This window comes from Salmo salar, chromosome 02 (assembly GCF_965601325.2).
Source record: "Salmo salar chromosome 02, fSalSal1, whole genome shotgun sequence".
Lineage (NCBI taxonomy): Eukaryota > Metazoa > Chordata > Actinopteri > Salmoniformes > Salmonidae > Salmo > Salmo salar.
In genome coordinates, this window is record NC_138292.1 from 43,042,271 (window position 1) to 43,068,853 (window position 26,583).

General features: G+C 42.5%; 1 protein-coding gene and 1 long non-coding RNA gene across 2 annotated transcripts; both read right to left on the reverse strand.

Moving 5' to 3' along the window:
- Positions 1–245: 245 nt before the first annotated feature.
- On the reverse strand, positions 246–3,560 carry LOC106583350 (uncharacterized). Its single transcript, XR_014381038.1, has 2 exons — positions 2,971–3,560; positions 246–2,568 (listed from the first exon to the last, which is right to left on the reverse strand). It is a non-coding gene; the product is annotated as an uncharacterized LOC106583350 (long non-coding RNA).
- Positions 3,561–21,032: 17,472 nt separating this feature from the next.
- On the reverse strand, positions 21,033–26,273 carry LOC106583351 (triosephosphate isomerase B). The gene is made up of 7 exons (XM_014167455.3): positions 26,051–26,273; positions 23,500–23,623; positions 23,243–23,327; positions 22,824–22,956; positions 22,212–22,297; positions 21,876–21,963; positions 21,033–21,660 (listed from the first exon to the last, which is right to left on the reverse strand). Exons 1-7 carry the CDS (start codon positions 26,157–26,159, stop codon positions 21,542–21,544), a joined length of 744 nt encoding a protein of 247 aa, XP_014022930.1. The 5' UTR covers positions 26,160–26,273; the 3' UTR covers positions 21,033–21,541.
- Between the last annotated feature and the right edge of the window lie 310 nt (positions 26,274–26,583).

Consider the following 26,583-nt stretch of genomic DNA (forward strand, 5'->3'; position numbering starts at 1 on the left):
GTATTGTTTCTTATTGATGTCGGTTAAGATATCGTTTAGGACCTTGAGCGTGGCTGAGGTGCACCCATGACCAGCTCTGAAACCAGATTGCATAGCGGAGAAGGTGCAGTGGGATTCGAAATGGTCGGTAATCTGTTTGTTGACTTGGCTTTCGAAGACCTTAGAAAGGCAGGGTAGGATAGATATATTAATTAAATGAAATATAATAATTAAATATAGATAGATACGTTACCCAAGGGATTGCATCTGTCTGTGTCTTCCCACAAAATTATATTTATTACATATCAACAGTAAATCAAATACATGGATAGAATTAGCCAAACAGCATATCTGTTATTCTGTGCCACGTTCTGGATGTCTGGAAAATGTATGATATAAAAATGATCATACATTTTTATATTTTATGATATTTAAGTTTCTGGTTGCAATAAGAAGCACACATTTCAGATGGTAGCCCATGCACATTTAGTAGTTCACCTGGAACATAGCATACTAATTCTTTATACCTGTCAATACATATACAATGAAATAGACAAGTATTCATTTTCTTTGCGAGCAAATTGACATCAAACTCAGAGGTATGACTATAGTTTTGGTATGAAAGCCATGAAGTAACAAGCACTTTGAAAAGTAAGACAACAACATCACAACAGTGTTAAAAACAGATATGATGTATTACTGGAGAAGGCATTTTACTTTCAAGACAAAAAATGCAAAGTTTGGTTTTCAAGATACAAGACAGCAGCTCAAATGTGTCCTGTGTCATACTAATGAGCAGGGACTCCTGCTGCTCAGCAATCTGTTGCGCAATGTTCATGTGGACTTCTAACAATTTTCTGTAAGTTCAAGCTAGTACAGTCATATCTTGTTGATCCAAGAGCCGGGTTCTTGTGGGTATGTACTAGACCCCATCTCTTCTTACTGGTGGAAGTGAGAATATGCCTCTCAATCCTCTGTCTGATGCCCTTTCCCTAAAGGCCCTGCCATGTTTTCTCCCTGTTGTGAATGTGCCTTCCTAGTGAGTCCATTTGAAGCACTTGCAGCAGGGATTGCCTGTAGGCCTACAAGTTTTCCTCAACTAGGCTCCTTTGAAGTCTAGTTAATACACTTGTGATAAAGCATTTTCTATTGGATACTTGTATAGTCTCTCACCACTGTGTGTGAAACCTCATGATCACTGTCAGATGAGCCAGATCAAAGTTCTCTCCAGTGTTATCAAACTGTTGAAATTTTGTTGTGCATGCTGAATTCTGACATTTTGTACATTCTCTTTATGCCTTGCCAAATTTCCACTGTGCAAAGGCTTTGCCACAGTCACAAAAGAGATGTATTTCTCTCGTGTGGATTCTCAAGTTAGGTGGGTGTCAGTGCTGAGATATTTCTCACAAACACAGCAATTAGCCCATAAGATTTATTTCCTGTGTGTCTTCATGTGCATTTTAAGATTTCCATTCTGAGCAAAACCTTTGCCACAATAATCACAACAATATGGTTTCTCCCCTGTATGAATCCTCCTGTGCGCACTCAGATTAGCAGTATTGCTGAAACATTTACTACAATCATGACAGCTGTACGGTTTCTCCCCTGTGTGAACTCTCATGTGTCCTGTATAATTTGATCTGGTGCTGAAACTTTTGCCACAAACAGAACAGAGATATGGCTTCTCCCCAGTATGTCTCCTCCTGTGCAAAACCAGATGTCCACTTTGAGTGAATCCTTGGCCACATTCCTGGCAGCAAAATGGTTTCTCGCCGGTGTGAGTCCTTTTGTGTCCGATCAAATTGGCGGCATCGCTGAAACACCTGCCACAATCATCGCAGCGATATGGTTTCTCTCCTGTGTGAACCCTCATGTGCTTTTTCAGCCTAAGCTTCGTGGTGAATGTTTTACCACAAACATGACAAAACTCAGGCTCAGCTACGATGTGAGTTTGGAGGTGATCTTTCATACTCTCTTTAGAATCTAGGTGCTTTCCACACACACCACAGACATGTTCTTTATTCTCTATATGTGCATGACTTTGCACATGATTAAAAAAGGGACGCTTGTACCGAAAAGACCTCCCACAAACCTTACAAGAACATGGAGTACATTTCATGCCATTTGCACTGCTATAAGTGTTTCTTTTTTGTTTTCTTGTGGCCTTTGGTTTGTGTGACTTTAAAACAGACTCCGCACCTTTGCTTTCCATCCCATTGACATGTTCACTATTTTTACTCTGAGCTGAAGAACAGGTTGGTTCTGATATTCTGTAGTCCTCTCCATCAGGTTCTGTTTTGATCTGTCCAGTTACAATGTTTGGTTGAGAATCTCTCTCCCTATTTTCCTCACTTTGGATTTGCAAGGACTGAGTTGGGTCCTGATCAAAATCACTTACACAGAAAGGATCAAATATAAACTCTCTGGTGTCAGACTCCAGCAGCTGAAGTTGTTTTTTGAGTTCTTCCTGCTCCTTTTTTATCCATATGGGCTCGCTGTCCTCCTGTCCAAGACTAGGGCTCCAATCCTGCACACAGGGCTGCTGCTCAGGGTGAACCTCCTCCTCCAATACAGTGAGCTGCTGGAGGTCTGGAGAGAGAGAAGTCTACTAATGTTACAACGTTACATTATTTATCAAAATTGATAAAAGGTCAAAAATACAGTTCTGGTAAATGTAACAGCTGCATAATGGAGTAACATACTCAACGCTTTTGGATATACAAAGCCATCAGATATTGACTGAATTATAGTACATCAACAAAAAAATCTAAAACGGGCAAAAAACTATTAGGCTATGTGGCAAGTGAATTTACACCCAACAAAAACGGAAATAATGTCTGGAACGGGAGGAATCCTGGGGGCGAGCATGCGCGTTGAATCTTCAAGAATGTCTAGACATAATGTTACTTTTGTCGACACTGGCTCTCAAAATGAAATAACTTACATTATCAATGTGTAAGAAATGTAGGTTGAATAATAAATGTCACAAACCTGCTCTTTGTAACTTTATCTCAGGTTTAATAACGATGTCAAGAATCTTCTGTAGACGGTCGTTCTCTTTTTTCGAACGGGAAACCTCTTCCTGGTACTCGGCTATCGTTTTTTCAACTGCCCCAAATATCTCCTCAGCAGCCACAGTTAGCCGCTGGTTGAGAAACACTCTCAACAACTGTATTTTAGACATTTTTACAGAATGCTAGCCAGCTAACAATCAGTGACAACGCTATTATTTGACAACAAGTTCGTTCATCAGTGATAGATGTTCATGGATCTGCTGTGCCAAAAGCCTGCGTAGCGTGTGCACCACGGCTTAACGCCTTCTGCAATGTCGCTACCTACAGGAGTGGAGTGGACACCGTCAGTTCAGATTGCTATGAACATTCTCCATTTCATAAACGATAAGGAACATTCATTTCGCTCCTTATGTGTACCACTCAGGGATGGGACCAAGTAACTATTGTTCGAGTCACAAACAAGTCTCAAGTCACATGGACCGAATCTCAATATTTGTTAATACCACACAAACTACCGAATTAGGAATCTGAGCGTGGTACATTCAAAAGTCAGGGCTACCTTTCCACCCTTAGAACGAGTAGGCCAACCTACGCAGACAAATGTAAGCTTTAACTGCTGGCTACTCTTCTTCCATGGCTTAATAACCCAATATAAAGATCTTCTGTTGTACAGAAATTGAATAGCTTAATCAATTCATAGTGACATAATTAGATTACTTCCCAATCAGTCTCCTGGGCTATAGAAGGTTTTTATCTCAGCCTCAATGTCAAATAAACTAAACAATGATATCGCATATGCATCGGAATCACGTCTTTCTAGGGTATTTTACAGCTTGTTTCTAGCATCCCTTTAAATAATCGGATCCGTTTGATTTTCTTCAAAATCTTAAGCTAACAATGGGTAGGCCTGCGTTTTTTGGCATTTAAAAAAATAATAATTAAAAGTAGACCTATGGCATACCCTCTCATACCCCTTCAATTCGAGTCCTGGTTTTAACTGAACAGTCCTTCACTGACACGGAGGTAGACTATTTAAAGAGTGCATGATGGAGGAATTAGACTACAAAACTATGGATATAGCAGCCCAGCCCAATTTCTGCCAAACAGGTAGGCCTACCTCTTATTTCTTAAATATTAAGAAATAGGCTCCAACACAAATCCCTCTGGTTGTTAGTAAAGTCTAACTAAAATGAAGACGGTTGAAATGAATTACTGGAATGTGCCTACTTTCAGCACCCTGAGCTGTCCATTTTCGATTGATTGTGCCACGGCTGCTGATTCAACCTTCAGCACCACAAAAGTTACTCCAATCTGGTTTATTGTGAAGTAAATAACTCGGATAAATACATCACGGGGAAGAAACATGTTGTTTTTTATTCAAATCTATTATAGTATTAGCAAGCGATCAAAGTTGACCTCTGGTCCTTCTCATTTTCACAATATCCTCAAACAGAACAGAACATAGGCTATACGCGCAAGATATTGCATATTTTGGAAAAGGCCTAATCAACAACAACAAGAAATCGGAAGAATTCTTTGACTCGCCTCCTGAACTGCCACTGTAGGCGTAAACAGCACAGCATTGGTTAGGCAGCCCAAAACAAGTTGTTGATCAACAAGAGCAGAGCAGGCCGGGGCTCAGGGTTGGAATATCCATTGCAGTGTGTAATGAATACTAGTTTGATTTAGCTGTACTGCAAATCAGAAATCTGTTCGCTAGCTCAGTTGTTCTCAAACCTTTTGACCAGCGACCCCCCCCCCCCCCAAAAAAAAGGAGCGGTTCAAAGCTTGCAATCCCCGTTCACGCACATGCACGCGCGCACAGGTGATGCATTTTCAAAACGCAAGATATAGAAATAAACTGCGTTTTATACATGCAGTTTGAGCTGAAAGTCATTCATGTTAGCAGTCAATATGAACTAGGGATATCACGTCACATTTTCACTTCTCTGGAGTCCAGAGCAAGCAGGATCATACCGCCAACCTGTATAGAACAGGGGTAGCTGGGTCGGATGGAAAGAATTATCTGTCTGTAGCCTTTTTCTTCCTCACAAATATCGAAATTAATTCGCCAGAATATGTTACATCTTCAACCCATAAGTATTGAAGATAGTTCAATGTTACAGCTATCTTTAGACATATAGCCAGTACCACCACTGAGGTATGTAATTATTACCCAACCAAACTAGGCCTGAAATCTGAAAATGATCAATGAAATCCCCAGGTAGCCTATTGTTCTGGCAAAGATGCGTCTGTAGCAGATTGCTAAACTGAATTTTATATGGATAATATTAACGTCGGTAGGCTACTCTGTTTTTGCCAGGCAGAAAATTAAACAAGTGCTTTCTGTTCACTAACCTGGATATGTGCGCGCCAATGTTGATGAATGGTCATTTGGTCAACAGTCAAGACACGCAACTTCTTGGTTCTGAAACACAGATTACTATAATTTGGTGTAATGCCGTAGGCCTATGTTAGTGACCAGATAGAACAAGAAAAGGCATAAATATAAAAAACAAATTAGTATGCATTGTTTACTTATTTTTCGCATTCAGTTTCACACTTCTGGCCCCAAATCCTTCTCACTGCGCTACTGTGGCGCACCAAGATCCTTGTTGATTGACAGTTTGCGTGTCCAATCAGAGGGTCGAGTGTGCGTTTCACTAGCCAATCAGTTTTTTGCAAGTGCAATACTGTCTCGGGCTGCGTGGAGACCGTGCTACAAAATGAGCAGGCAGTGACAAAACATTACAAAACCTGGCCAGATCATTTCAAGTCATCAGTCTCAAGTCTCAGTCATGTGACATCTCCTTAGTTCTCAGACAGAGTTATTTAAATGCTTTAATTATTTAACATTTGTCTTCAATGGCATCAAACTCAGAAACATAGCTAAATAGGGATAAGACTATGGCAACAGATTTGGTGTGTTACATTTTTTTTTTTTTTGCCTCCAGTTGTGCACATTAGAAAGATCACTGAGGTTAAAAAAAAAATGACTAATGTAGGCACATGGAAAATGTCTTGGATCAGTGATCTTTTGATCACTGGAGGAAAAGGACAAAACAGTAGTCAAAACAGATGTGACATTACACCATATGAACAAGACATAAACAATCTTTATGCACAGACAGGTGTAAGATACGCCTTATTTGACAAAGACAATCCACATTGATCAATACTTATGTATATTTCCATCTGTAGTCCCTGGGAAAGTGGTTACAAACATGTAAGAAGACAACACACAATAGCCACCCTATAATTAACTACAACATAGTGTTCTATTTTGTTATAGTGTAATTATATGGCAATAGCATATGGCATATTATAATATTATATGGCAATAGCATATAAAAAGCATCAGGATGTAACTTTTTCATAACAACTGTCGCCCTTTCCCCACACGAGGTACTGTCATATATTCTCCCTCTCGTGGGTAATCCTTATGTGCCTTCCAAGGGAGTTCATCCATTTGAAGGATTTGCCGCAACAATTACACCTAAACGGTTTTCCATCAGTGTGAATTGTCTGATGTCTATTCAATGCGCTTGTTGTCATAAAGCATTTTCTACATATAGGACACTTATACGGTCTCTCCCCTGTGTGACTCCTCACATGAGCTTTCAGATGATGGATATTGTTGAAACATTTGTCACAAACACGGCATTGCCATGGTTTCTCTCGGTTTTCCTGACTTTGTATTTGGTAAAGATATGAGGACTGAGCTGCCGGGTTCTCTCCGTCTTCCTCACTTTCTATTTGGTGAAGGTATGAGGACTGACTTGGGTTCTCACTGTTTGTCTCACTTTGTACTTGGTGAAGATGTGATGAATGAGTTGGGTTCTCTCTGCTTTCCTCACTTTGTACTTGGTGAAGATGTGATGAAGGAGTTGGATGAGTTGGGTTCTGAATCGGATCATAGTTACTTTTCAAACAGGCAGGGCTAGGGCTGAATGTGAAGTCTTTGGTACCAGACTCTAGCCACTGAAGTTGCTCTTCCCTCCGACTGGTCCGGAGTTCCTCCTGCTCCTTTTTAATCTGTGTGGCCTCTGGACCATCCTGTTCCAGACTTGGGCTCCACTCCTGCTCACAGTGCTGCTGCTCAGGGGGAAGATCCTCGTTAGAGACAGTCAGCGGCTGGGAGTCTGAGGGAGAATGGATTTTTTTATATCAAATTACATGATGAAAGCAATAAATATAAGTAGTAATAAGTAGAAAACAAAGACACGCCAAGTCTGGATTCAAACCACAGCCGGGATTCGAACACCTGCCACTCATTGCTTATGCTTCCTCCCACCCCATGCACAAGATTGTCTTTTGATTCTTACTTTGTAAAACCTACAGCATAGTGAGCAGGCCAGGCAAACCTGCATCTTTTTGGGGTCTGACAAAACGTGTAGAATGCAGGTTGGAATCTATAGAATTAGCTCTCGAGAATCCAAGGGGCTATGCTGGTAATGCAATTTGAGTCAGAAGGGCAAATATTGATGAGCTTCACATGAATCAGTACTAGCTAGATGCAGTAATATCAAAGCAGTAGAAGCTAGCTAGCTAGTGCCCATACACGTCTTAAAATGTCCCAAACCTGTTTTTTGTAACCTTAGCATCCTCCGTAGACGGCTGTTCTCCTCTTTCGTGCGGGACACTTCTTCCTGGTACTCTACAATTGTCTTTTCAATTGTCCCAAATATCTCATCAGCAGCAGCTGTCAATCTTTCGTTGAGAAACAATCTCAGCAACTCTATCTTTGACATTTTGAGGAACGCTAGTCGAGTAGCTACTCCAAGTAACGTAAACAAAGCAGTGTGAGGTTCTTTCATCCGGTCACGTGTTTTTCTCTCACGATTTTCTAAATAAAAGTCCCGTCGAGCGCTCTGAAATGGGATAAACTGAAATAAGATATGAAAATTGGATTATTAAAATTGAAATTGGATTGAGTAATAATTTATACAGCCAGAAAAAATAAGAGAAAGACAAAACTATTTAATAACTATAAATGTTTATAACTATATATGTAACATATTTTGAGACAACCTATAATCTATTGATAGATTGGCACAGTGGTCTAAGGTGGTTCGATTCCCTGGTTCGATTCCAGGCTGTATAGCAACTGGCCATGATTTGGAGTCCCATAGGGCAGCGCGCAATTGGCCCATCAACGTTAGAGTTTGGCCGGGTAGGCTGTCATTGTAAATAAGATTTTGTTCTTAACTGATTTGCCTAGTTAAATAAAGGTTACATAAAAAAATATAATAATAATACATAACAGGAGATTAATGTAAGAGTGTAGATTGGTTAAATTGCCAAATCACACACACACACAGTTCTAAATCATTTGATACCTGCTTCCCAGTCACTACCCACTAGGCTGGTCTGTGTCATAAGATTTCATTGTGTTTTCAGTTCAGTGTCTAGGTAAGTATAGCAGGCAGGCTTGAGAAAGTTCATAACAATGGCATGACGCGACCGAGTGTTTGTGTTGGTTGTGATGCTGAGTTTATAATAGCAATATAATAGCAATCTATGAATAGACATTGAATTTTACCATGCAAATATACAGTGCATTATAGGGAATTATAAACTGGGTGGGTCGAGCCCTGAATGCTGATTGGCTGACAGCCGTGGTATATACCACGGGTATGACAAAACATTTATTTTTAATGCTCTAATTACATTGATAACCAGTTTATAATAGCAATAAGGCACTTTGGGGGTTTGTGATATATGGCCAATATACCACGGCTAAGGGCTGTGTCCAGGCACTCTGCGTTGCGTCGCCTGTCAACATGCACGCATTTTGCATACCGACTCTGTCCATGTACGCTTGTACGAGATCCGAGATAAAAGTACGCAGAAAGTATGCAGAAGTGAATAGGGCCTATTTTATTTGATTTTTTTACATTTTTATGAAAAATAAATCCACTGAGTAAATCTACCATCCCGATTCTAGAGCTGCAACACACAGACAAGTACGGAGTTTGTGTCAACGGACATGGAGATTAATACGTCATTATTGGACGTAGCTACCCCGTGTCTGCCCCTCCTCCTGTTTGTTGTGATGCTGAGTTTGCCGACTGTTAGCTGTACACAAACACATGGACAAATCCCTTTTCGACTCCGTGTGTTGTGGAAAGGTAAACACTAATTGTTTCAAGCTAACGTTAGTGAACATAAGATTGTCATTTAGTGGGCTCTAAAATGCCAGCAGTTCACTCGCATTTGCTGGTGAAAGAAATGAAATGCAAATACGAAAAATAACTGGTCGCATTTGTGCGAGTGTGATATACATTTAATTCTGCGTCCCATTAGTTGTATTTTCCACGTAACATTACGAGGATCACGCAACCTGAAAGACTGTAACTGTTGCCGCTTGCTATAGACCTCCCTCTGCCCCCAGCTGTGCCCTCAATATCATATGTGAATTGATTGCCCCCCATCTATCTTCTGAGCTCGTGCTACTAGGTGACCTAAACTGGGACATGCTTAACACCCCAGCCATCCTACAATCTAAGCTTGATGCCCTCAATCTCACACAAATTATCAATGAACCGACCAGGTACAACCCAAAATCCGTAAACACGTGCACCCTCACAGATGTCATCCTAACTAACCACCCTCCAAATACACCTCTGCTGTTTTCAATCAAGAACTCAGCGATCAATGCCTCATCGCCTGCATCCGTAATGGGTCTGCGACCAAACGACCACCCCTCATCACTGTCAAACGCTCCCTAAAACACTTCTGCGAGCAGGCCTTTCTAATCGACCTGGCCGGGGTATCCTGGAATGACATTGACCTCATCCCGTCAGTAGATAATGCCTGGCTATTCTTTAAACGTGCCTTCCTCACCATCTTAAATAAGCATGCCCCACTCAAAAAATGTAGAACTAGGAATAGATATAGTCCTTGGTTCACTCCAGACCTGTCTGCCCTTGACCAGCACAAAAACATCCTGTGGCGTTCAGCATTAGCATCGAATAGCCCCCGTGATATGCAACTTTTCAGGGAAGTTAGGAACAAATATACACAGGCAGTTAGAAAAGCTAAGGCTAGCTTTTTCAAACAGAAATTTCAATCCTGTAATACTAATTCAAAAAAGTTCTGGGACACTGTAAAGTCCATGGAGAATAAGAGCACCTCCTCCCAGCTGCCCACTGCTCTGAGGCTAGGAAACACTGTTACCACTGATAAATCCACTATAATTGAGAATTTCAATAAGCATTTCTCTACGGCTGGCCATGGTTTCCACCTGGCTACCCCTACCCCGGTCAACTGCCCGGCACCCTCCACAGCAACCCGCCAAAGCCCCCACCATTTCTCCTTCACCCAAATCCAGATAGCTGATGTTCTGAAAGACCTGCAAAATCTGGACCCATACAAATCAGCCGGGCTAGACAATCTGGACCCTCTCTTTCTAAAATTATCTGCCGAAATTGTTGCAACCCCTGTTACTAGCCTGTTCAACCTCTCTTTCGTATCGTCTGAGATTCCCAAAGATTGGAAAGCTGCCGCGGTCATCCCCCTCTTCAAAGGGGGTGACACTCTAGACCCAAACTGCTACAGACCTATATCTATCCTACCCTGTCTTTCTAAGGTGAACTTCGAAAGCCAAGTCAACAAACAGATTACCGACCATTTCGAATCCCACCGTACCTTCTCCGCTATGCACTCTGGTTTCAGAGCTGGTCATGGGTGCACCTCAGCTGAGCTCAAGGTCCTAAATTATATCATAACCACCATCGATAAGAGACAATACTGTGCAGCCGTATTCATCAACCTGGCCAAGGCTTTCGACTCTGTCAATCACCACATTCTTATTGGCAGACTCGACAGCCTTGGTTTCTCAAATGATTGCCTCGCCTGGTTTACCAACTACTTCTCTGATAGGGTTCAGTGTGTCAAATCGGAGGGCCTGTTGTCCGGACCTCTGGCAGTCTCTATGGGGGTGCCACAAGGTTCAATTCTCGGGCCGACTCTCTTCTCTGTATACATCAATGATGTTGCTCTTGCTGCTGGTGATTCTCTGATCCACCTCTATGCAGACAACACCATTCTGTATACTTCTGGCCCCTCTTTGGACACTGTGTTAACTAACCTCTAGACGAGCTTCTGTAACCGATGTGAAATGGCTAGTTAGTTAGCGGTGGTGCGCGCTAATAACGTTTCAATCAGTGATGTCACTCGCTCTGAGACTAGAAGTAGGGTTTCCCCTTGTGTTGCAAGGGCCGCGGCTTTTGTGGCGCGATGGGTAACGATGCTTCGTGGGGTGTCGGTTGTTGATGTGTGCAAGGGTCCCTGGTTCGAGCCCAGGTTGGGGCAAAGAGAGGGACGGAACCTACACTGTTACACTTAAATGCCATACAACTCTCCTTCCGTGGCCTCCAACTGCTCTTAAACGCAGGTAAAACTAAATGCATGCTATTCAATCGATCACTGCCCGCACCTTCTCGCCCGTCCAGCATCACTACTCTGGACGGCTCTGACTTAGAATACGTGGACAACTACAAATACCTGGGTGTCTGGTTAGACTGTAAACTCTCCTTCCAGACTCACATTAAGCATCTCCAATCCAAAATTAAATCTAGAATCGGCTTCCTATATCGCAACAAAGCATCCTTCACTCATGCTGCCAAACACACCCTCGTAAAACTGACCATCATACCGATCCTCAACTTCGGCGATGTCATCTATAAAATAGCCTCCAACACTCTACTCAACAAACTTGATGCAGTCTATCACAGTGCCATCCGTTTTGTCACCAAAGCCCCATACACTACCCACCATTGCGACCTGTACGCTCTCGTTGGTTGGCCCTCGCTTCATACTCATCGCCAAACCCACTGGCTCCAGGTCATCTACAAGTCTCTGCTAGGTAAAGCCCCACCTTGTCTCAGCTCACTGATCATGATAACAACACCCACCCGTAGCACGCGCTCCAGCAGGTATATCTCACTGGTCACCCCCAAAGCCAATTCCTCCTTTGCCCGCCTTTCCTTCCAGTTCTCTGCTGCCAATGACTGGAACGAACTGCAAAAATCTCTGAAGCTGGAGACTCATATCTCCCTCACTAGCTTTAAGCACCAGCTGTCAGAGCAGCTCACAGATCACTGCACCTGTACATAGCCCATCTGTAAACAGCCCATCTATCTACCTACCTCATCCCCATACTGTATTTATTTATTTATCTTGCTCCTTTGCACCCCAGTATCTCTATTTGCACATTCATCTTCTGCACATCTACTATTCCAGTGTTTAATTGCTATATTGTAATTACTTCGCCACCATGGCCTATTTATTGCCTTAACTTACCTCATTTCCACTCACTGTATATAGACTTTTTGTTTTCCTTTGTTCTACTGTATTATTGACTGTATGTTTTGTTTATTCCATGTGTAACTCTGTGTTGTTGTATGTGTCGAATTGCTACGCTTTATCTTGGCCAGGTCGCAGTTGCAAATGAGAACTTGTTCTCAACTAGCCTTCCTGGTTAAATAAAGGTGAAATAAAAAAATAAAAAAATACAAATTATGATCCAGTCACAAAAAGCATTACAAAAGTATAATCAAAAATAAATATAAACATCTTGGCATTAAATGGAGTCTGGAGTTTAGAAGACTGCGCGATGAAGAATGAATGAGTGTCCGGTGTTAGCTATAGAGGCAATGCTTCTAAAATGCCTTTGCACTAGATTTGCGAGTTGAATCTCCAATTTCCGCACCCGTCTGGTACTCTGAAAAGTTGGACAGGATTGGCAGGTCTGCATTGTGCATGAGAACAGCTCTTAGCCGTCGTATATTGGCCATATACCACATCTCCTCGTGCATTATTGCTTAATTATACAACGGGTGGGTCTAATCCTCAATGTTGATTGGTTAAAAGCGCATTCCAGCCAGTGTCTATTCCACAAGTTACCACTGGGGAAATCTATGATGTTAAAATGCCTATTTACTCTGTTCCATCTGACTGAGCAATCCACTGTTTCATCAGCCCAGCCAGGCAATTTATAAACTTGATCTCCACCATAAAAAGCATCTAGACATTATCTCATTTCTTTTAGTCTAACATTTAGTTTTCAACAGTGGAGATTTGTATGAACCTTGCTGTCTTGTCTAGCCAACATTTGCAACATTGTCTCAATGTTCAAATTCGATCTCCAGCTGTCCCATAGTAATGAACATGTCATGAGTCGGGATGAGACAGACCGGCAGGAATCGAAGCGCAGCTAGTTTCCCCTAAGGAGAATGAAAAGATTTGGAATGGGTCCCCAGCTTCTTAAAAAGTTCTACAGCTGCACTATCCGAGAGCATCCTGAACGGTTGCATCACCGCCTGGTATGGCAACTGCTCGGCATCTGACCATAAGGCGCTACAGAGGGTAGTGCGTACGGCCCAGTACATCACTGGGGCCAAGCTTCCTGCCATCCAGGACCTCTATACTAGGAGGTGTTAGAAGAAGGCCCAAAATATTGTCAAAGACTCCAGTCACCCAAGTGATATTTCTGCTACGGCAAGCAGTACCGGAGCGCCAAGTCTAGGTCCAAAAGGCTCCCGTTAACGGGATTTTATCTCGAAGGGGTCCTCAAGAGGTTAACAGCTTCTACCCCCAAGTCATAAGACTGCTGTACAATTAATCAATTGGCCACTCGGACTATTTGCATTGTCCCCCCCACCATTGTCCCCCCCATGTACAAATTACCTTAATTACCTTGACTAACCGATACCCCCTGTATATAGCCTCATTATTGATATTTTATTTTGTAAACTTTATTTAGTAAATATTTTATTAACTCTATTTTCCTAAAACTGCATTGTTGGTTAAGGGCTTGTAAGTAAGAATTTCACAGTAAGGTCTACACCTGTTGTATTCAGCGCATGTGACAAAAGCAATTTGATTTGGTTTAGTTTGCTGTCTTTCCAGCTTCAGTTTGAAGTGATTGTGTGAGTTATGTTGTTGGCTAGCTCCTCTGAACAACAGTGTTCTGATGAGAGAACACATTTTCTATGCCAGGCGAAATTGTTATGGATGTACCCAAATAAATGTCACTATAAAACAACTTAAACAAACGCAAATGCAGCTACTTTGCTGCTATTCTGGCTGCACTTTTTGATGTGACTGTACATTAGCCGTAGTTGGCTAGCTAGCAAGCAAGGGATAATAATATTGCCAGCTAGTATGGCAATGGAACATTTAGAATGAACGACTGTATCAGGTATGAAGGTAAGACCCAGATGCAGACACGTCGAATTAACAATGGTTTAATGATTCAACTGGCAGGCAATAGACAGATCAAGGAAGGCAGGGGTCAGTAAACCAGAGGTGGGGCAACGGTACCAGATGGCAGGCAGGGTCAGGGTAGACAGAGGTCAATAATCCAGAGGAGGGGCAAAGATACAGGTCGGCAGGCTCAGGGTCAGGGGCAGGCAGAGTGGTCAGGCAGGCGGGCTCAGAGTCAGGACAGGCAAGGGTCAAAACCAGGAGGGCGAGAAAAAGAGAGACTGGGAAAAGCAGGAGCTGAGAACAAAAACGTTGGTTGACAAACAAGATGAACTGGCAACAGACAAACAGAGAACACACGTATAAATACACAGGGGATAATGCGGAAGACGGGCAACACCTGGAGGAGGGTGGAGACAATCACAAACACAGGTGAAACAGATCAGGGTGTGACAGACTGGGTCGCGTCCATAGATTTTTTTACAGAAGAACCAACCAACCGAACCGATAGAATGAACGACCAGCCGGTTTGGGTAGCAACCCTAGATTTGTGTCGGGATTATATCTTGTGGAAGGAGGAAATAGTATGAATAAATTGATCAAAATAATGTTTTTAATGAAAATATGTAAATCATTATTTGAATATGTTGGTAACCCATTCTATAAAAGTGATAATGCCCTCGAAGCTGGTGTTTGGAGGATATATTGGCACGGTTTGCCAGCCTTCCATTTCGTCTCGGGCCTAACAACACCCTTGCCAACATATCCTCCAAACACTGGCTTTTTGGGCATTATCACTTAAATAATGCAGACTCTAGAATGACCTTCAAGCCAATCAGAAACGAGTATTCAACAATGCCATGGTTTAATTAACCAATAAGGCCTGAGGGGATGTGGTATATGGCCGATAGTCCAGCACTGTGGATACATCATAATACCCATAAAACCTAGCCATTAACCCGGTAATGGTTCCAATTGTTTTTTCACCATTCATTTTTGCATCTGGGATTTTAGAACTACTTCATATAAGGTCTGTGTTTTGTGTATGTTTAACAGTGTAATTCTCTCACGGACAAGGTGAGTTTTATCAATATATTTGCCTCAATTTACAAAAAATTTAAATGGTAATTAGCAAGACTACAAATTCCTGCTGGAAGCTCCTGAATATCATCTCTAGCTGACACTATCAGCTACCATTCACCAGCGCGATCATAGACCTTCTGTGTCCAATCCATGAACTTCTTACGTCCCCTTTCTCTGTCTTATCTAGCCACTGACTACACTTTAGCTAGCTAGTTAGCAGAGCGGTAGATCAAAAAATAGCCTAGATAACTGTTTGTACAGTATGTCGACTTCGGTGTCTATTTCAGACCTTATGTTATTTTTCAAGGATGAGCATTAGAGCAGTCTTCCCATGTGGAGAAGTGTAGCTATAGTGAGGGAAAACTTAGTACAAATAATACGATCCCATCAGTTTTCTATAGGCTAGGCTTACTATACTTATTCCTCAACTTTCCTAATATTAAGCACATTGCTTATCTTTACAACAGGATTATAGCCTACCTGGCAGGCATGAAAATGAACCATGAGAAAAGCGCCCTCCATTCGCTATTTAAGTGCATAGATGACATGTATTTTTTCCGCTGCCCCTGTTTCGAGACAGGTGCATGATAATGGTTCATTCTGAATCAAAACAAATTTCACACATATATTATTTAGTATATGTAAAGACAGGATTAAGTCTGATGGGTGACAATATTGGCCTATCACTTGTGAATGATGCCCAGCATAAGGCAATAAACTATGCCTTTTCTTTCCCGCTAATGGAACATTCGTGCTTATAGCCTACTGCCATGTGCGCATTGCTGCGTTGATAATGTGAAGAAATAGCCTAGCAGGCTGACTACACCGCTCGCGTTGTCTGTGCGAGCATTGCAAAATACATTTTGAAATCTATATTATTAAATTATTGCACCGACACTGCCCGCGCGCGCCAATGAGCGTCTACGTTGCCAAGCGCTAAAATAGAAGTCAGTTCTATTTCTGACGCAGCTCGTGCTGCAAGTCCTACCTCTCCCATCTCCTCATTGGTTTATAGAAGCAGGTACCGACGTGCCATCTCCTCATTGGTTATACCCACGTGGGTGACTGAAAGACGAAATTGGTCGGATTGCGGTAATGCACGTAATTTATGAAAGTTGCCAATCGCAATATAAATTCAAGAGAAGAAAAAGCCTGGAAGGAGAGATGACTATAAACGATTTGGTTGACCGTTTTATGTGTGGATTAATTGGTGGAGTAGAGGACCTTGTGCATTTCCGGTAAAATAACAAGTCAATGTTTATATCCCAGGACAAATTAGCTAGCAACAGCAAGCTAGCTAAATAGGAAAAATTAGCTAGCAAGTGCAAGCTAGCTAGCTAAATTGCCATAAATGTTTAATGTTTTTTTGATGCTAGTGGTTGTATTAATTTGGGATCTATCGCATCACGGACTGTGTTTGGAATATTTACTTCTCACACAGAATAGAATAGCTCAGCTTTTGTACTATGGTGGATAGTAGATTGACATAGGCTAGTGATTCTGCTGTTTGTTAGGCCTACTCATCTTGTTGGCTGATGAATATGTGTGAAATTTGTTTTGATTTAGAATGGACCATTATCATGCACCTGTCTCGAAACAGGGTCAGCGGGAAAAAATACCTATCTATGCACTTAAATAGCAAATGGAGGATGCTTTTCTCATGGTTAATTTCCATGCCAGCCAGGTAGGCTATACTCCTGTTGTAAAATAAGCAATGTGCTTAATATTAGGAAAGTTGAGAAATGAATATAGTAGCCCTAGCCTATATAACGCTGATGGGATCCTCCTCTTTTTAATAGAGGCCATCACTCTATTTTCTCTCACAATTGCATAGCCTATACAAATGTTGCGCAACATGAGCTCATGGACTCATGAAGTGTTTGACTAGATTTACGATACATTTGCATTGATGTCAGAGTAATTACAGGGACAATAGAGTGCTGAGTACCAGGAAGATAGCAAGTTTGGTAGGCTACTAATGACCATCAGCAACATCAGAGCTTGGAGAATCCTAATTACCATGACTAAACGGTCACGTGGAATTTGACTGCTTCATGACTCGTGACTGCCGGTTTGGCGGTAATATGGTCACCGCAACAGCCCTAGTCATGCAGCCTATTTTGGTGGTTCACAATATCAGGCGTACGGATGTGGAACGCAAGTTGAGGAAGCCAGCCGTGCCCAACCAGGTGCAGTCAGTGGAGGACCTGTACCCGGTTGAAGACTACAACCCTCTGTCCCGAGAGCCCACAGACGAGGATCTTCAGTGGCCAAGGAACCGTCTCCGGGGCAGGATCAGAGGGACGGCATGTCTCCTTGAACCTGAGCCAGAACATCAGCTACCCTCCCTGTCACCCTGTCTGTACCGGACCTCTTAATGATATGCCCCTTTTTTTAAAATGTTCGGCTAAAATGACATACCCAAATCTAACTGCCTGTAGTTCAAGCCCTGAAGCAAGGATATGCATATTCTTGGTACCATTTGAAAGGAACCACTTTTTCACAGTTTGTGGAAATGTGAAAGGAATGTAGGAGAATGTAACACAATAGATCAGGTAAAAGATAATACAAAGGAAAAAAAAAACATTATTTTTTCTTTTTTTTACCATAATCTTTGAAATGCAAGAGAAAGGCTATAGTGTATTATTCCAGCCCAGGTGCAATTTCGATCTTGGCCACTAGGTGGCAGCAGTGTATGTGCAAAGTTTTAGACTGATCCAATGATTCATTGTATGTCTGTTGAAAATGTTGTATCAAGACTGCCCAAATGTGCCTAATTTGTTTATTAATAACTTTTCATGTTCAGAATTGTGCACTCTCCTCAAACAATAGAATTCTATTAATTCACTGTAATAGCTACTGTACATTGGACAGTGCAGTTAGATTAACAAGAATTTAAGCTTTCTGTCAATATCAGATATGTGTATGTCCTGGGAAATTTTCTTGTTACTTACAACCTCATGCTAATCACATTAGCCTGCATTAGCTCAACCGTCCCGTGGAAGGGACACCGATCCCTAGGAAGTTTAAAAAATAAGGGCACCTGGGGCATGCAGGCATCCTGGCTGGCATGGTGTAGTCAGCAGAGCAGCAGGAGGTTATACAGCAGGCAACAGTTGGACAGCGCACTAACCCCAACTGGCACACCATGAGGAGAGGGAGGTTAACGGACAGAAATTATGGAGCAGTGGTTAGGGCCAAGCGCTTTACTCTGTCGCTGCTAAAAAAAAAGGGTCCTCAAATCAGTCATTGGATGGGATGTTGTCTGTAAAGTGGGCCACAGATAACGAAGAGGAGCGCATCAAGGCCTTCAAATGGCTACAGGGATGGATATGCAGGAGTCCGGGCTTTAGGTCACGGCGTCTGGGATCCTGGGTGCCTCACTGGAGGGTCTGGTGGGCACCACAGTAGTGGTGGAGGTCAAGTGTCCCTATGGTGCATGGGACCTTACCATTGAAGAGGGAGTGAGGGAGGGTCTTACTGGCACAAGGTCAGTTCCACATCACTGGAAAGGACATCTGCTTCTTCATTGTGTGGACCATCAAATCCTCTATCACCATCCCCATCCAGAGTGATGACCTCTGACAGACTCATATTGCTCCTCCTGTCAGTACCAGTTTTCAGGGAAGCCAATGGCAGAATATACAGTCGAATTTAAAAGGTGAACAGTTGATATTTTACATTGAAGTAGGCCTATATGTACGCTACTGTATGTACAGTGATTGCTTTTTTTTTAGTAGTTAGCCCTGGACAATGTTTAAGAATTTGTGGGCAGTCCATATTTAGATTGGGGGAAAAGCCAATGCAATGTTGAATTTAAACGTTCACTGACAGGTGCACAACCATTTGCCATTATTTTCTCTTTCAGAAACTGACACAGTCCTTTGCCGGATACAGCATTACTGCAAACGATTAAAACATTCTGCCAACACAGTAAATAGACCAGTAGCTTATGTAAAATATTTGACAGTATGGGTAGGCTACAGTAACCTATTACTGTGCGATATAGCAGGGGTTCCGAAACTTTTTCACTCAGGTCACCCATCCAGCATTGGGGAACATCCCGTGCAAGCACTGTTCATGACTCAAACTGTTCACACTCTTGTTGGTGGAGAGAACATTTAGTGGGTTTAAAGCTTATTTCTTGCAATGCCACACATCAGGCTGGTCCTTAATCCTCCGCTGCAACGGCTACTTCCACCGGGCTCCTGCGCGACCCAGTGTTGGCGGCTATTCAGTCCCTCTTTGGCACCTTGGGCTCTGTTCTCGTTATGAGGGGTGATCCATAGTGTCTACCTGCCCGAAGACCAAGATCCTTCAAGGGAAAGACGTCAGCTTCTTGCTGTCCTCCCACGAGTGTGACTGGAGGGTCTTGGCTTGTAAAGATGTAACAGCCGTCTTTAAAACCTCTGTTCCCTAAGGCTACAGCATATCTTTTCCATCGCAAAGTTGGGGTTGCATTTATAATTTACCGCAATTTTTTTGCTCCATGTTTCCCCTCAGAAGAGAGCTTCATAATTACATCTCTTGGATTAGCGGCTGTGGTCATCCGCCATCCCACATTGATTATAATCAGTAGCGATTTTAGCATTTAAATCTTGGTTGGACAAAAAAAAAATTGTTTAGATGCATGCCAGCAAAGCCACTACACAACACATTAATTGGACTATAACGGTGACAAACGGTGCCCACAAAGCTGTCCCAACACCTTCCACTGCGGAACAGTTCATTCAGCATTTAAAAAAAAAACATAGATATGACTGACTTGCTTAAACAGATGTGGTTTGAGACGTAATTATGGCATAAGGGGACGAGCGGATAAGAGGCAATCCGTAATTTAGATTAAGACATGAATGAGCGAGCTAGGACTGACGCAGTCAATATAACTATTTGTTCAGCACTTTTGAAATGTACAGCGACAGAATTCATAACATGGGCCGTTCTTACAGTATTCTCCCTGAAGGCCAAGTCAGAACCATAGGATAAAGAAAGGGGGCATGAAACAATGAAAGCTCTTACAATATTGAATTATGACATTTCTCTAAAACAGGCTATTGGCCAAAAAAATCATAAGTATTCAGAGCCTTTACACAGTACTTTATTGAAGCGCCTTTGGAAGCGATTACAGCCGCAAGTCTTCTTGGCAGTGGCGATTTTAGCATGTAAATCTTGGTGGGGCAAACTCCCCCAAAATTGTTTAAAGGGAGCATTGAAAGCACTTACAATATTCATTGACATTTCTCTAAAACAGGCTGTAGGCTACATGTGCACCAACAAGTCAGAACAGTAGGCTAAATGAAGGGTATGGACCAAATTATTAGGGTGAAGCACATGGGCTACTAACATCTTACGACACAACATACACTTAGTATTACTTTCTTAGCTACAGTATACATATCTCCCTGGCATATTACATAATTTGACAGCTTCAGCAGTCAAGGTAAGGAGAAAAGAAGCCACAAGAGAAAATAGGATAGTGTTTGTCCTTTATAAAACAGCTCACTTTAAGAATGCTGCAGAAGAGAAATAACTTGTATTTGAGGATATTGGTGATTTGGTGTCGCTTAGTGGACATGTGAATTGCACCATTAGCTATATGAACGCTTAGGAAATTGGCATCATGTTACCAAAGTACCACCAGATACTGTAGTCTGACTGGCTTTACACATGAGTAGGAATACAGCCTCGTAGTATTCAAGATCATGCGGTGTGTCCAGAGACATAAAATAAAAAACGAGACACAACTAGTCTAAACCTTTTATTACAACATTTCCTAGGCCCCCGCCCACCCAGTCAGCCATGACCAACTCACTCTTGACCAGAGAGGATCATGTGTTCTATGGGAAGGGATAAGCCACAGAACATAGTTACAAAGAGTCATCTATAGTACAAAGACAAGTTAATCTGATTGACATTGCTAATTGACACTGTATACATAAAAGCTTGTAAACTTCCAAGTAAAAGGCATGGGTTGTTGTTCCATCCAGGATGGTGTTGTCAAGCACAGTCCCTTTAAACAGTGGTGTAGGCCAGTACAAAAAACACCATCTCAGTGGAACTAACACCTTTCACTGCTGTATAGTATGCTTGTCAATCTGTCCCTTTTCTTTGAAACATTAAACCAAAAAAGGACACAGAGGTAAAGACATCGTCACACAAGGGGGTTCTAAGTGCCGAGTTGAGGATGATGGTTCATGTGTCATCTGAATGGAGTTGGCCTCAAATATGGACATGGTCTGACCACGTCAGGGTTTTTATTGCTTGGCGTTGATTATGTCAACGAACTCTGGCTTGAGTGCAGCGCCGCCAACCAGGAAACCGTCCACATCCTTCATGCCTCCCAGCTCCTTGCAGGTGCCACCTGTCACGGAACCTGAGAAGAGACGGATATGAGTGAGGAATGGATTTATGAAAGAGAGACAGAGTGGTGGGGAGAAAAGAGAGTCCACTGTATGCTTCTACCACTGCATGTCCCGGACTTGAATTAGATTAGCTATGCAATGACAAAACCTATAAATCCCCATTGTGGTGGTCGTGGCATTAACAGCTTAAGTGTGTTTAAACGTGAAGCAGATGAGTTTGTCTCACCTCCATAGATTATCCTGACAGAGTTGGCTACTGCCTCAGACACATTGGCCTTTACCCACTGCCTCAGTTTGTCATGAACGTCCTGGGCCTGAGAGACAAAGATAAAGAATAAAAGATTCAAATAAAAACATGAATATGGGTTCCAAAGTCCAGTATGTTCTGACTTCAGTCTTCAATTTAGTGATGAATCTCAAATGGACAACACATTCTGCTCTAGTCTAGACTGAATCTATACAGTATAAAGGGATTCAGGCTTTTAGTCACGTCCCCAACGGTCCCATGTTCTTTCCATTGAGGTCATACAATTGTAATGATGACAATAGAAGAAACACTTACCTGTGCGGGGGATGCGGTCTTGCCGGTGCCGATGGCCCACACAGGCTCATAGGCCAGAACAACCTTGGACCAGTCCTTAATGTTGTCTGTAAACAGAATTGACATAATGAAGACAGTACTGCATTCACATTAATAAAAATGGAGAACTCAAAATGGACAAAGTGCCATCATGGACACGCTAGATATAACCAAGTTGTTAACGAAAAGGAAAACTAATTCATTACACTGAAAGTCCCAATCACGTCTGTGGCGGGCACACTATCCCTGTGCCAATAGGATGCATTCACACAGCAGTAGTATAACTACATTCAACACTGTTAGAGTCGCTATAATGTAATACACTGTACATACAGTAATTGATTGCCTGCCAGATACAAAGATGCCTTTGCAGTTTATACAATTGTAATATATACATATTATTGTTATATATACACATATTATTGACATGTTTAACTCTTCTCCGTGCATTGTAAAGTTCAGGGCCCATTTTCAAAGAAATAAAACGCAAACTGATCCTAGATCAGCACTCTGATAATATATGTACGCCTGAGCAGAATCTGTGGTCCTGTGTAACTCATGATGAAGCAGTGATTTCAGTGACGGTTACAATACCTGCGAAGTGCTTGGTCTGTGCGTTGATGACCTTCTCTGTGATGCCAGCCTCCCTCTCGTCCAGCTTCTCACCAATGCAGGCAATGACACCCAGGCCATTCTCCAGGGCGTGGGCGCACTTCTGACCAATAAGCTGTCAGGACACAGTTATCCAATCAGACAGGTTGTAATATTTTTCACATTTCCACTACTTGATCAACACCTTGAGTGTTAATAAAAAAAAATGCGAAAGGAGATTAAAATGATTCGTCACTGCTCCTCAAATTCTGTCACTTTAAAAAGGTACATTCACTGTTGCAAGAGACATAATCCGATACTGTCACGGCCCTGTTCTTGCGATAGTCTTTGGAGGTGGCAGACGACTCCTCCCAAGACTACACATTCATAAACAAGAGCACTCCATCAAATAAGCCATTTACCTCATCAGTCTCTCCAAAGACCCAGCGCCTCTCAGAGTGGCCCAGGATCACCCAGTGCACACCAACGTCCTTGATCATCGCAGGGCTGAGGAGAGAAAGAGAGGGGGGCATAAAGGAAGTGAGAGAGAAGGGGAAAAGAAAGAAGTGTGAGAAAGGAGATTAACAAAGTACAATTTGTCAGCCTACAATGTTTGTTTCAGTAAAGCACTAGAGTCCTGAAGACACTAGCATGCGCAGTTACAGGGCATGTCCATTACCTGATCTCCCCGGTGAAGGCACCACCCTTGACCTTGTAGCAGTTTTGAGCGGCCACGCCGATCTTAGGGTCCAGCTTGGCCCTGGCGAACTCAAGGTAGATTGATGGGGCGCCGCAGACCACCTCTGCAAGCACAGAGGTATTTATGCTGCAGTAGTTTATGTGTCAGGGGGCTAGGGTCAGTCTGTTATATCTGGAGTATTTCTCCTGTCTTATCCGGTGTCCTGTGTGAATTTAAGTATGCGCTCTCTAATTCTCTCGGAGGACCTGAGCCCTAGGACCATGCCTCAGGACTACCTGCCATGACTCCTTGTTGTCCCCAGTCCACCTGGCCGTGCTGCTGCTCCAGTTTCAACTGTTCTGCCTGCGGCTATGGAACCCTGACCTGTTCACTGTGATTACTATTACTTGACCATGCTGGTCATTTATGAACATTTGAACATCTTGGCCATGTTCTGTTATAATCTCCAACCGGCACAGCCAGAAGAGGACTGGCCACCCCTCATAGCCTGGTTCCTCTAGGTTTCTTCCTAGGTTTTGGCCTTTCTAGGGAGTTTTTCCTAGCCACCGTGCTTCTACACCTGCATTGCTTGCAGTTTGGGGTTTTAGGCTGGGTTTCTGTACATCACTTTGATATATCAGCTGATGTAAGAAGGGCTATATAAATACATTTGATTTGAGAGAGAACCAACACGGTCATGCACTGACCACTATTCTCAGGGTTTAAATAACAGACTGACTTACACTGGACCTGTTTGTATTCTTCGAGGTGAATCTTAAATTCCACTTCAGTTTAAAATGTTCACTCAGTCATGCATTGATGTCAATGTGTGAGACGAAGTGAAAATTCTAAGTGGAAGTTAGGATTTGCCCCTTGATGTTTACATGGATGCCCATGTTACAGTAATATTTTCAGAAAAACATGGGTACACAACTTGGGATGGGTACACAGTGATTGTTGGTGACATCTAGTATCAGGGGAAAAGGCTTTCCTTTGGGAGTGGTGACAACTCCATGTAGTGTCTCACTCCTAGTCACTTGTGTATAAAGCAACAAGGCCTACTGATCAAAATTAGGCCTATTTGATCCAGTGTTGGTTATACAGTCCAATACCTGAGTCTGCAGCATTAGTACACACTGTACAAGTGGGATATCCCTAGTGTTGTGGAGTACAGTAGGCATACACTGACATTAGCAATGTAACTGTATCTTGGGGTTAAGTGAGTCTATATTAAACTTCCAGTCACTATTCCCTCTGTAAAGGTCATTTATCCCTGCCAAGAGTCAGTCCCCCGCTGCAAAAAGGTCCTAGTTCAACCTCCAAAAGGTCACTAGAACTCAAATCACAAAAGTCACATTCTGCTGGGGTCGAACAGGACCTTAAGTTCAAAGGTCAACCACAGGATAAAGAATTTAAGATACTCTGCAGGTTCATAAAACGGCCCAGGGAAGAAGTGACTGAATAGTGACTTTACATTTCTAGAAAGAGACACATGGGAAAAGCTACGCGAGGCACATGCAGCGTCCTGTTTCATGCGTCAGTCAGTCTGTACTGTGTAGACGAGTTGTAAGGGGTGGCTCTTTCTGTGGGGTAAAGTCCGAGGCTGTACACTGAAACGTAGGCTACTACACGGACAGAACGTTTCCTTCTATTTGTTGCTCCACGGAGTGCGCAATAACACCCATGAGCGTATCCTACAAAAACAAACAAAAAAAAGACGACAAAATCTGACTAAGTACGTTTAGCCGGTTCTTGAAACGGTGTTCAAATGCAAACAGGGCATATTGCATTTAGGCGTCTGTGGCAGTTTGGAAATGCACGATAGAGAACGGCGGAAACACCAACATCTCCATGGCGGGGTAGAGAACTCAATCATTTTTATTGGTTAACAAAATTAGTATGTTGCGCATAAACTAGTTCGTGTCTAACGGTATAATGCATTTCTAAATTAAAGTACTGTGCTATAACCACATTTGGTCCTCCTGGTAGCTATATGAGCAGGGCGCGCGATCGGATGGATCATTATAATACATCAAAGAACAGACATTTCGCCCCCCGCTTGCGCCAGACAGTAGTGTCTACGTGCTGTTCGGAATGTACGCCCACTGACATAAAATCCACTTAGCAAGTCGTGTTCTTCTATCCTAGTTCAGTTTAAAATACTGGTTGAAATCCCCCGACAAATGGCTTTCTCTGGTTGCAAAGGAGTATAGTGGGCTTCAGTACCAAAATAGGCCTATGTATTCTGCATTGGTGATTCCACAAATTGTCGCCATCGCACCATAATTACGTCAACATTGGGGTCAGGGTATGCTATAATTTAAAACCCTTGTGAAAGTGGCAATGAAAATGGACCTATAGCTTGGTTTGCCACCCATTGATTCGTGCACTGATACATTTCACAATGCAAGTGTGCCGTGCGATTGTCAATTCAACTGAATAGGCTACACCAGGCAACCCAATGCGACAAGTTACAGAATTTCAAAGATCAACTCTCAGTCTACTACACGAGTCAGACATTAAAGCACAGAAACCACACATAACCACGCACCGGTGTTGGGGTCGAGCTTCGCAGAGTTCAGGGTTTTGATGAGTTCGCCAAGGCTTGCCTTGTCGCCATTCATCTTCCAGTTACCACCGACGAAGAATTTTCTGGGCATATTTGCAGTTTGGTGTCGTTTCTCGGCCTTAGAATGGACCTACTTCGGAGAGAGGAGCAACTACTCGTGAGCAACTCACTGTATTTATTATCATGGGCCACGTAACCCCACCTCTCAGTTTGTTCTATTGGTTTACAGAGACACGCCCAGAAAAGCGTTTCTTTATGTACAATGGTAGCCTTTTATTTCAGTAGAATAAAGAGTCTAGGCTACAATTTCACACAAAAAAATGATGTTCTTCAAATTAGGCTATCTTTGTTTTTAAGAGTGAAAATAATATTTATGTTTAGGTATATGGGGATGAAAACATGTCGAACAGAGGACCCACTGAAAATGTCCGGTTATCTCAAATAAATGGACATTGCTACAGACGGCGAACGGGGCCTGCTAAATCGAACGAACCCATCCTCACGCAGGAAAGCTG

What these genes read in the sequence shown, in the direction of transcription:
- LOC106583351 (XM_014167455.3), bottom strand. Translation starts at nt 26,159, where the DNA reads ATGCCCAGAAAATTCTTCGTCGGTGGTAACTGGAAGATGAATGGCGAC. An exon ending in GAAGCTCGACCCCAACACCG is followed by an intron (nt 23,624 to 26,050) that starts GTGCGTGGTTAT and finishes CTGTGCTTGCAG; the next exon opens with AGGTGGTCTGCGGCGCCCCA. An exon ending in TGTCAGGATAATCTATGGAG is followed by an intron (nt 21,661 to 21,875) that starts GTGAGACAAACT and finishes GTCTCTTCTCAG; the next exon opens with GTTCCGTGACAGGTGGCACC.